At 38.6% G+C, this 12,267-nt stretch overlaps 1 protein-coding gene across 1 annotated transcript in view; it reads left to right on the forward strand.

Annotated features, from left to right (window-relative positions):
• The window catches only part of PLA2R1 (phospholipase A2 receptor 1), a 134,261-nt gene that overhangs the window by 89,511 nt on the left and 32,483 nt on the right, over positions 1 to 12,267 (forward strand). Inside the window, exons 14-17 of the mRNA XM_027559683.1 lie at positions 2,732 to 2,816; positions 5,580 to 5,712; positions 6,289 to 6,324; positions 7,079 to 7,236. Of these exons, the coding sequence (XP_027415484.1) occupies positions 2,732 to 2,816; positions 5,580 to 5,712; positions 6,289 to 6,324; positions 7,079 to 7,236 (412 nt within the window). The remainder of the gene's footprint in view (positions 1 to 2,731; positions 2,817 to 5,579; positions 5,713 to 6,288; positions 6,325 to 7,078; positions 7,237 to 12,267) is intronic.

The following is a 12,267-nucleotide window of genomic DNA, read 5'->3' on the forward strand; positions in this document are numbered from 1 at the left end:
ATTGAGTCGGTGATGCCATCCAACCATCTCATCCTCTGTTGTCCCCTTCTCCTCCTGCCTTCAATCTTTCCCAGCATCAGGGTCTTTTCCAATGAGTCAGTTCTTCACATCAGGTAGCCAAAGTTTTGGAGTTTCAGCTTCAGCATCAGTCCTTCCAATGAATGTTCAGGACTTATTTCCTTTAGGATGGACTGGTTGGATCTCCTTACTGTCCAAGGGATTCTCAAGAGTCTTCTCCAACACCACAGTTCAAAAGCATCAATTCTTCAGCACTCAGCTTTCTTTATAGTCCAACTCTCACATCCATACATGACTACTGGAAAAACCATAGCTTTGACTAGACAGACCTTTGTTGGCAAAGTCTCTGCTTTTTAATATGCTGTCTAGGTTGGTCATAACTTTTCGGTCATAACTTTTCTTCCAAGGAGCAAGCATCTTTTAATTTCATGGCTGCAATCACCATCTGCAGTGATTTTGGAGCCCAAGAAAATAAAGTCTGCCACTGTTTCCACTGTTTCCCTATCTATTTGCCATGAAGTGATGGGACCAGATGCCATGATCTTAGTTTCTGAATGTTGAGTATTATGCCAACTTTTTCACTCTCCTCTTTCACTTTCATCAAGAGGCTCTTTAGTTCCTCTTCACTCTCTGCCACAAGAGTGGTATCATCTGCATATCTAAAGTTACTGATATTTGTCTCAGCAATCTTGATTCCAGCTTGTGCTTCATCCAGCCCAGCATTTCTCCTGATGTACTCTGCATATAAGTTAAATAAGCAGGGTGACAGTATACAGCCTTGATGTACCCCTTTCCCTATTTGGAACCAATGTGTTGTTTCATGTCCAGTTCTAACTGCTGCTTCCTGACCTGCATACAGGTTTCTCAAGAGGCAAGTCAGTTGATCTGGTATTCCCATCTCTTTAAGAATTTTCCAGAGTTTGTTGTGGTCCACACAATCAAAGGCTCAGCCCCTTGTAAAGCATCCTTTCATACTTGTGTATTGTAAGGTCTGCCCTATGAAACAATACTTGCAAACTGTCTCACAGAATTCAGTGTCAAGTATCTATCAAATTATTGATGTTCAGCACCTAATCACAAAAGCTATATAATGTATATTCTACTCTTTGTCCAAGACTGCCAAGGAGTTCAGCCAAGTGTCATGCTTAATTATACCAAATAAACCAATTCTCATTGTTAGCATAGTGCTTCTTCTTCTTCTTATGACACTGTTTTTCTATTTTTATTTTTATTATATACTACTACTAAGTCGCTTCAGTCGTGTCCGACTCTGTGCAACTCCATGGACTGCAGCCTACCAGGCCTCTCCGTCCATGGGATTCTCCAGGCAAGAACACTGGAGTGGGTTGCCATTTCCTTCTCCAATGCATAAAAGTGGAAAGTGAAAGTGAAGTCGCTCAGTCGTGTCCGACTCCTAGCGACCCCATGGACTGCAGCCTACCAGGCTCCTCCATCCATGGTATTTTCCGGGCAACTATACTGGAGTGGGGTGCCATTGCCTTCTCCCTTTTTATCATATAGTAACTAGTTAAAATTATACAACTTTAGGAAATTGTTGGAGAGAAAATAAATACCAGTCCATATTCTAGGAGTGAGTATATGGCAGGAAAAATGTAGACCTCTGAATTCAGTGAGAAAAAGAATAAAAACTTCTCAACACAGGGAGAGTGATGTAGGTCTTCAGCCTGGTCACTGAGATGAATCTACCTAGCTTAAGCTTAAGGCAGCATTCTCACCTTCTCACAACCTTAAATGTAAGTTATAATCATGGCAGTGGCCAATGGGTCTCAGTGATGCTAGAATTTTCTAAGTCATATTTTACGTTCATTTGTATCATTCAAGAAAAAGAGCTCAAACATCTGAGAAGGAGATACTTCACAATAGGTTTGCTTCTGTGCATTAAGGAAAATAAAGCATCTGTCATGATTTCTCAATCCTTTAAATCTTTAATTCTTCAAAATTATCCTCAGAAAATTATCTTAGTGAGATGGTTCATTGTGCTATTAGCCTTTATTGCTTGATGTATTGAATACTCTGTGGTTTAACATATTGGTCCATCACCTAATAGGAGGGAAGATGGTTCTCTGTGGGGCTTCTCATGAAGTCTAACCAGTGGTAATAGCTGAAGTTAATCTACCATGCCTCAGACTGATTCACTGTGGAATGATTTACACTGGGATACAGTTGGAGGAACCAAACCTGCTGTAAACCTTTTATTAAATGGTGATGGTGGTGATTAACCCTCAGAGAGTACCTGAATATTTGACAAAAGAACAACAAACATAGAAAAGTAACATAAATATGCAGTAAAGTAGTGAATAAATAGGGAAAAGTAGGGAAAAGATGTTCCCAAATTTCTTACCAACTCACTTTCATGTATTCTTGTCCTAATTGAAAGGTGTTGCCATTCCTAACGACCATGAGAAAGCCATGTTCTCAATATGGACAGACTTTTCTCCCAGCTGCCCATCCCCAATGAGTACACCATACAAACCAAGAGAGGTAGGAAGTGAGATTAGTCCTTGCTCAGTTCACTTTATAGCTCTGGTTCTGCTTACAGGAAATGGTCAATAAATGCTTGCTCACTTGATCAGTTCTGCTAGTCATGTCAGCTGTTTCCTGCATAACTAAATACTTAAAGACTTTTTGAACCTGTTACATAATATTGTGAATTCAATGCGAAGGGCCAAGTTTTAGTTTCTTCTCTTCACAGGACAGAAGAAAGGCAGTTCTGGATTGGATTTAATAAAAGAAACCCACTGAATGCTGGTTCTTGGGAATGGTCTGATGGAACTCCTGTAAGTCTTTCCAAGCTGGAGAAAAGGAGATGAATTTAAAGCAGGTGGCCCTGGAACCACTTGGTAAACCATCCAAGAGAACCTAGAAAGAACAGCCATGTTCCCTATGACTCAGACCTAAATCAAAAACTGCCCCAGACTTTGGTATCAAAAGAGTCATTTCAGCAAGGTCTTGAGAAAGCTTTGCTAGCCAGATAGTTCCAAAGCTAGCTATAAATCTCATCCTAAAAGGAAATAAAAATCTCTGAAAAAGGCCTGAAAACCATCTCCCATGTGAAGAATCTCCAGCAGAGAAGCAACTATTCTTTAAAATAATACCATGCTTCCTTTGCCCTACCCTCCCTCTCCTGCACAGCACCTGATCATGTGAGGGTGAGACCCTTGTCTATGTCACAGTGAAAAGAAATATCTTCAGTTTCTCTCACTTTAAAAGAACAGAAATGCCAGGTTTAGGTTTAAGAAGCTGCACCTCCTTCTCAGTCAAAGAAAATTATTTGGGAGGAAAAAAAATTATTATTTCTCATTCAGCCTCACATGTGTAAAAACCTCATGAAGGAAAGAAGGAACTCACAATTACATTTTTTTTCAGGCACAGTGAGGATTTCTGAGATCTTCCTCATGATAGGGGAAAAAAAAAAAAAAACAGAAGCAGTAACCCAGATTAAAATGAGATCCATCTGAAGGCACAAGAAAAATCAAATTATTTAGTTTCACCAGTGAACTGGGGTTAGCAACAGCCTGCAGTGAGCATTTAATACAGCTCTTATTCACTGAGCCCCAGTTAAGTTCTGAGCACTGAGCCGAGTGCAACCCTGCATGATCTCTTTTCATCACTATAGTGATTCCACATAGTGGATATTAAAATGATTAAGTAGTTTGCCTAAAATAATACATAAGAGAGACAGCATTTGTATACAGGTTGTCTGCCTCCAAAGACACAATGTCATAAAGTCTCCTCATTGGCAAAATAGCAGCAGCCAAACTTTGACATAGTAACGATCAAAAGAGAAAAGGGATCTTTAGACCTGATACATAGATGGTGTTCAAATCTGTAGCAAGGAAATGGTTTGCAGAGAAACTATATGCTTAAGTGGGAATAAAAATAATGAGCGTGCTAGTTGGAAAAAAAAACAAAAAAACAATACCACGTCAGTACTGCTTCTTTGAAAAAGGCAACAGGACCAGAGGTTATGAAGAGATCTTGGAGATGACCTAGCCTCACCCATCTATTCTGCTGAATAGATTATTAGCAAGAATATATTATTGAATAATCTAATATATTATTATCAGAATATTATTATTAGAATATAATAATATAATATATATTATAATATGTTATATATAATATGTTATATATTATATATAATACTATTATATGTAATATATATTATATAGTTTATATACTATATAATATATATTATATCATATGTAATATAATATTATAATATATTATATATATTATGTAATATAATAGTATATTAATATATTATATGTAATATAATATATATACTACATAATATAATATAATATTAATATTATTAGAACATTATTAGAATAATCTAGTATATTATTATTAGAAGCATAGATCTATTCTTCTTCTGCTGAAGAAGCCAAGGCCCAGAGAGTGGAAAGGGCATAAAGCAGGGTTGACCTGCCCCGTTAATGGCAGCCACCACATAGCACGGTTGGGTGGTTAACGTCAATATGCCGCTTGGAAAATAAAGTGTGGTGGATAGAGGTCGACAATGTCTTTTAGTAAAACAAACAAACTTATTAATAACAGGAGAGGCATAGACAATTTGGTTCCGAATCAATGAGATAAAGCCATGAAGCAGTGGACTGAGTCCCTCACCACTTCCCTCTGGATAGAGTAAATATCAAATTCATGCCATTCTCTGAATCTGAACTTTTATATATATATATATATATATGTTAGATGAATTATTGCATGACTTTGTACATATTTGAAGGCAAGTATGTGGTGGTGGTGGTAGCTAAGTTGTGTCCAACTATTGCGACCTCATGGGCTATATAGCCTGCCAGGCTCCTCTGTCCATAGGATTTCCCAGGCAAGAATACTGGAGTGGGTTGCCATTCCCTTCTCCAGGGGATCTTCCCAACCCAGAGATCGAACCTGTGTCTCCTGCATTGCAAGCAGATTCTTCACCCCTAAGCTACCAGGGAAGCATAAATCATTTCAAAACCCTCTTTTTTTTTTTTTTCAGATTTTTACCTGAGTCTTACTCATGGTTGGTCCACATTTCTATCAAGTAGTCATCAAATCATTGAGAAATCTGAATCTCTAGTCAATACTCCTGTTGTGTGATCATTCATAGAAATAGATAGTTTCTTGATTAAAGCTAGGGTTGACTTAGAAGTTAGTATTAGAGACTAAAAGCAAAAGAATCTACATCAAAGATGAGATTCAATTCTGAAAGATTCTTGAGCCACTAAAAAGTTTACCCAGAATCCCAGAGCTAGCCTAACCTTAAGTGAGAAAACAGTGCAATTTCATCTGACTTATTCCTTCTGGAGAAAGGCGTAGCATGCCTCTTTTGAAAAAAACAGAAAAAGAATCTTCAAGAAAAAATGCTAAAGTTTTCATTAGCTTGCTTTTCACAAATGTGGAACCACCTTTAACTGGCATCATAACTTGCTTCCTCCAGAAGTCAATTGTGATTTTCTACAGGGATGCCTTTTTGATCATTTGAAACCTTTTGCAGAGAATCAGTATTAAGGAATAATGAACTTCATCTGCTGCAGGTTGTCTCTTCATTTTTAGACAATTCTTATTTTGGAGAAGATGCAAGAAATTGTGCTGTTTATAAGGCAAATAAAACGTTGCTACCCTCATACTGTGGTTCCAAACGTGAATGGATATGCAAAATTCCAAGAGGTAAAAATATTAAGATCTTCACTATTTGTTTGCTTTCTAATTATCTATAGCATTTTCCCAAGGCAACAGTTACAGAGGTCTAAAATTTAAGCAGCCTGGACCACAGGACCAACAACCTTCATGATGAACCAGATTGTACCATTTTAGGAAAAAAAAAATGTGTATCATGGTGGAATGAGAAAAAATGACACCAGTGCAGTATGCTAAGTTAGTGGGAAATGAAGATAACTTCCCATATTCTGGAGAACTGTATTTTGCAAGTACAACCTGGAAGAAATGTCACTGTGACATTACAAACAAACAAAATTACTTATCAGATGAATAAGTAAAAGCACCAGCACAGTGTGTGACACACAATAGGCTCTCAATAAATGTTCACAACCTTTTTTCTTTAACCACGGTCTCTCTTGAGGCTCCTCTTCAGGTAGGAGAACTGATCACTTTCCAAGCAACATCTGGTTCTCAATAATCTTTTAAAAAGCAAAGTCCAAGATATTGTGTTTAGGCCTGAAGTAATTCAGAGATAGTACATCTGTAAATAAACATCACTCACACTGGCTTGCTTTTACTTTACAGATGTGAGACCCAAGGTTCCACCCTGGTATCAGTATGGTAAGAACGATTCCTGAATTTCTAACTTTATGCTACTTTATACCATTAGTCCATAGAAGGCAATTCCATTAGTCTGTTATTACATAGCACCAATGGAGTTACTCTTTTCTTGTGTCTATTGAGAACTAATTTGTTCAAATTAACCATTAATAAATAATCAAACTAGGGACTTCTTTTGTGGTCCAGCGAGTAAGACTCGACACTCCCAATACAAGAGGCCCTGGTTTCATCCCTGGTCAGGGAGCTAGATTCCACATGCTGCAACTAACTAATGATCCCGCATGCCACAACAAAGATGGAAGATCCCACATGCCACAACAAAGATGGAAGATCCCGTGTGCCACAACAAAGATGGAAGATCCCGCATGCCACAACAAAGATGGATGATCCCGCGTGCCACAACTAAGACCCGGTGTGGCCAAATAAATAAATATGTATTTTTTAAAATCAAAATGACATTAAATATTATTAAAGACTAATATCATAGCTTAACTCCATTTTTATGGCACATGATTTTAAAATATGCATCTAGCCCAGACTTTGGAATATACGTGTTTCATATATGAAAAAGACCAGTGAAAATAAGTAAACTGTATACTTACGTATGTGTGGGAGTAGGTGTATTCACACACATTTTCTTAATGTTGAGTGACTAAATTACACATGTGAGGTCAATCATAGCACACCCTATTTAAGATTGCATTACATTGCTCAATAATTGTTGTATCACTTCCATTGCTTATTTCTCTTTCAGATGCACCCTGGCTCTTTTATCAGGATGCAGAGTACCTTTTTCATATTTCTGCCTCAGAATGGTCCTCCTTTGAGTTTGTCTGTGGCTGGCTGCGCAGTGATATTCTCACTATTCATTCTGCACACGAACAAGAATTCATCCACAGCAAAATAAGAGCGGTACTTAAATTTAATTAACTATGAGAAACTCAGAGCTTAACTCTTCTTCAGTCCTTGAGGGGTTTTGTTTTCAAAAGACCAGACATTAATTTGTTTCATTGAAAGTCTTAGATTTTTAAGAATTGTTTTTCTTCCTGTTACAAAGATTTAGAGAAAATAATGGAAACACAGGTTTACTATGCTTGTTGGTTATTTCACTTCCCATGCTTTTTTAGCAACAAGGATGAGTGAGTAGCATTTTATTGTTTTGTGAGGTTCATTCCATCATTCAATGTTTATTTATTCTGCATCTACTATTCTAGGGACTGAGGTTTTATCAGTGCTTCCAAAAGACCAAAATCGCTGCTCACCTGGAGCTTATAGTCTAGTCTAGGCAGGAAGACTGCAAGCAATACAAGTAAATAGAACTACGTAGTATTTTAGAAAAAGATACGTGGATAGATGCATGCAGGAAGATAAAGCATTGATGAGGGACAAGGACTACTGGGAGGTGCATGCTGTTTTAAAATTCCAAATTTTACTTATAAGAGTACAGTATTTTTTAGACTCTACAGAAAATGGTAAGGAGTGGTTCTACATTTCAACTTCAGATAAAGACTGGACTTAATCCTTTGAGAAGCTAGGCTAATTAGGAGCATGGAGAATCTGTTACATATGAAATAGACTACCAAGGAATAGTGTCAGGTTTTCCATGTATTTCTTCAGCAAGCATTTATTGAGCATTAGCTTGGTCTCAGGCACTGTGGTATTTGTCAAGGACACAAAAATGTCAAGGACACAAAAATGAGATACAGTCAGTGTCTTTAAAAAGCTGGAAATAACACAATGTAGTAAGAGAAAAGAGAGCAGTCTGTACAAATTACCAAGGGGGCACCAGGGAGGAACAACCTCATTCCTAATTTTCCCTAGGAAATTGTTAAAGGTAACAGAGAGCCTTTTTTCTTTTTCCATAATTTAACATTCTTTCATGGTCTCCAGGAATCCTTTATTGCTCTATCATCTTTTCATATGTTTGTAAGTTAACTGTTAAAATGAAGTTCTATGTTAAAGCATCCTTGACTTGTAAGAGAAATGTCTTCCCTCACATCTCACAGGGCTTTCCTGTGTCTGTAATTCTCTCTGATACACATACAGTGAGGAGGATGCAGGTTGGGTCCACTACTGAGTTTTGATGGAAAAGCCAAGAACCAGAGGGTTTAGGTGACAACTACACTGCCCCACAGAGACACAGTGGCAGACCAACCAGGAGAACAGGCTATCCCAAATATCGGTTCATGCATTATATTACTACTCTTCATCTCCTACAAATGGAACACTCAAGTCAAAACCAGAACATTAAGTATCAATGAGTTATATATCACAACCTCAGAAAATACATTTGTCTCTTTAGCTAGACAGCAGAGGCAGACCCCTTGCCCCAAGTGGCAGTAATAAGAGACCAGGTGAATGGCTAAAAACCAATCTATCAACATGTAAAGGGCACATCCCAAAAGGAAGTGATAATTGGCCAATACTTACTGTAACAGTGTCAAGCACTGCGAAGCACCAATGTTTAATGGCATTCAATCTTTCTAACAACTCTCTGTGGGAAGTCTGCCATCAGCAGATTTTACAGATGAGGAAGCTAAGACTCTAAAGAGGTGAAACAACTTGGTTACACAGCAGCTAGGCAGTGGAATTTGGAAGTGAACTCGAGTCATCTGACTTACAAGGTCATTTTCAAAAACCGCTGTGGGCAGCAGAACAGCATATGCATTATATTAAAACAATCCATCCTCTGAACAGTAGCGCTTGTATATTGTCGGTGAGAATGTAAATTGGTGCAGCCACTGTGGAAAACAGCACAAAGCTTCCTCAGAGAATCCAGCAATTCCACTCCTAGGTATATACCTGGAAAAAATAAATACACTAATTTTAAAAGATACACGCACCCCAATGTTCATCAGTCAATTCAGTTCAGTTGCTCGGTTCTGTCCAACTCTTTGCTACCCCATGGCCTGCAGCACGCCAGGCTTTCCTGTCCATCACCAACTCCTGGAGCTTGCTCAAACTCACGTCCATTGAGTTGCTGATGCCATCCAACCATCTCATCCTCTACCATCCCCTTCTCCTCCTGCCTTCAATCTGTCACATCATCAGGGTCTTTTCAAATGAGTCAGCTCTTCACATCAGGTGGCCAAAGTATTGGAGTCTCAGCTTCAACATCAGTCCTTCCAATGAATATTTAGGATTGATCTCCTTTAGGATGGACTGGTTGGATCTCCTTGCAGTCTAAGGGACTCTCAAGAGTCTTCTCCAACACCACAGTTCAAAAGCATCAATTCTTCGGTGCTCAGCTTTCTTTATGGTCCAACTCTCACATCCATACATGACTACTGGAAAAACCATAGCTTTGACTAGATGGACCTTTGGGGGCAAAGTAAATGTCTCTGCTTTTTAATGTGCTGTCTAGTTTAGTCATAGCTTTTCTTCCAAGGAGCGAGCGTCTTTTAATTTCATGGCTGTGGTCACCATCTGCAGTGATTTTGGAGCCCAAGAAAATAAAGTCTGTCACTGCTTCCATTGTTTTCTCATCTATTTGCCATGAAGTGATGCGACAGGATGCCATGATCTAGTTTTGTGAATGTTGAATTTTAAGCCAGCTTTTTCACTCTCCTCTTTCACTTTCATCAAGAGGTTTTTTTGTTCCTCTTTACTCTCTGTCACAAGGGTGGTGTCATCTGCGTATCTGAGGTTATTGATATTTGTCCCGGCAATCTTGATTCTAGCTTGTGCTTCATCCAGCCTGGCATTTTGCATGATGTATTCTGCATAGAAGTTAAATAAGCAGGGTGACAGTATACAGCCTTGACGTACCCTTTTCCCAATTTAGAACCAGTCCATTGTTCCATCTCCAGTTCTAATTGTTGCTTCCTGACCTGCATACAGATTTCTCAGGAGGCAGGTCAGGTGGTCTGGTATTCCCATCTCTTTTAGAATTTTCTAGTTTGTCACGATTCACACAGTCAAAAGCTTTGGCATAGTCAGTAAAGCAGAAATAGATGTTTTTATGGAACTCTCTTGCTTTTTCTGTGATCCAGTGGATATTGGCAATTTGATCTCTGGTTGCTCTACCTTTTCTAAATCCAGCTTGAATATCTGGAAGTTCTCAGTTCACGTACTGTTGAAGCCTGGCTTGGAGAATTTTGAGCATTACTTTGCCTAGCGTGTGAGATGAGTGCAATTGTGCAGTAGCTTGAACATTCTTTGGCATTGCCTTTCTTTGTCATTGTAATGAAAACTGACTTTTTCCAGTCCTGTGGCCACTGCTGAGTTTTCCAAATTTGCTGGTGTATTGAGTGCAGCACTTTCATAGCATTATTTTTTAGGATTTGAAATAGCTCAGCTGGAATTCCATCACCTCCACTAGCTTAGTTCATAGTGATGCTTCCTAAGGCCCACTTGACCTCACACCCCAGGATGTCTGGCTCTAGGTGAGTGATCACAGCATCATAGTTATCTGGGTCATTAAGATCTTTTTTGTATAGTTCTTCTGTGTATTCTTGCCACCTCTTCTGAATATCTTCAGCTTCTGTTAGGTCCATACAATTTCTGTCTTTTACTGTGCCCATCTTTGTATGAAATGTTCCCTTGGTATCTCTAATTTTCTTGAAGAGATATCTAGTCTTTCCCATTCTATTGTTTTCCTCTATTTCTTTGAATTGATCACTGAGGAAGGCTTTCTTACCTCTCCTTGCTATTCTTTGGAACTTTGCATTCAAATGGGTATATCTCTCCTTTTCTCCTTGGCCCTTTAATTCTCTTCTTTTCTCAGCTATTTGTAAGGCCTCCTCAGACAACCATTTTGCCTTTTTGCATTTCTTTTTCTTGGGGATGGTTTTGATCACAGCCTCCTATACAATGTTATGAACCTCCATCTGTAGTTCTTCAGGCACTCTGTCTATCAGATCTAATCCCTTGAATCTATTTGTCACTTCCAGTGTATAATCGTAAGGGATTTGATTTAGACCATACCTGAATGGTCTAGTGGTTTTCCCTACTTTCTTCAATTTAAGTCTGAATTTTGCAATAAGGAGTTCATGATCTGAGCCACAGTCAGCTCCTGGTCTTGTTTTTGTTGACTGTATATAGCTTCTCCATCTTTGGCTGAAAAGCAGATAATCAATCTGACTTCGGTATTGACCAATCTGGTGATGCCCATGTGTAAAGTTTTCTCTTGTGTTGTTGGAAGAAGGTATTTGCTATGACCGGTGTGTTCTCTTGGCAAAATTCTGTTAGTCTTTGCCCTGCTTCATTTTGTATTCCAAGGCCAAACTAGCTTGTTACTCCAGGTATCTCTTGACTATGTACTTTTGCATTCCAGTCCCTTATGACGAAAAGGACATCTTTTTTTGGTGTTGGTTCTAGAAGATCTTGTAGGTCTTTATAGAACCATTCAACTTCAGCTTTTTTGGCATCAGTGATTGGGGCATAGACTTAGATTACTGTGATATTGAATGGTTTACCTTGGAAACAAACAGAGATCATTCTGTCATTTTTGAGATTGCACCCAAGTACTGCATTTTGGACTCTTTTGTTGACTATAAGTCCTCCTACATTTCTTCCAAGGGATTCGTGCCCACAGTAGTAGATGTAATGGTCATCTGAATTAAATTCACCCATTCCAGTCCATTTTAGTTCACTGATTCCTAAAATGTTGATGTTCACTCTTGCTATCTCCTGTTTGACCACTTCCACTTTACCTTGATTCATGGACCTAAAATTCCAGGTTCTTATGCAATATTGTTCTTTACAGCATCAGACTTTACTTCTGTCATCAATCACATCCACAACTGGGTGTTGTTTTTGCTTTAGCTCAGCCTCTTCATTCTTTACTGAGCCCTTCTCCAGTAGCATATTGGGCACCTACCAACCTGGGGAGTTCTTCTTCCAGTGTCATATCTTTTTGCCTTTTTATATTGTTCATGGGGTTCTCAAGGCAAGAATACTGAAGTGGTTTGCCGTTCCCTTCTCCAGGGGACCATGTTTTGT

This window comes from Bos indicus x Bos taurus, chromosome 2, assembly GCF_003369695.1.
Source record: "Bos indicus x Bos taurus breed Angus x Brahman F1 hybrid chromosome 2, Bos_hybrid_MaternalHap_v2.0, whole genome shotgun sequence".
In the NCBI taxonomy this organism is placed as follows: Eukaryota; Metazoa; Chordata; class Mammalia; order Artiodactyla; family Bovidae; genus Bos; species Bos indicus x Bos taurus.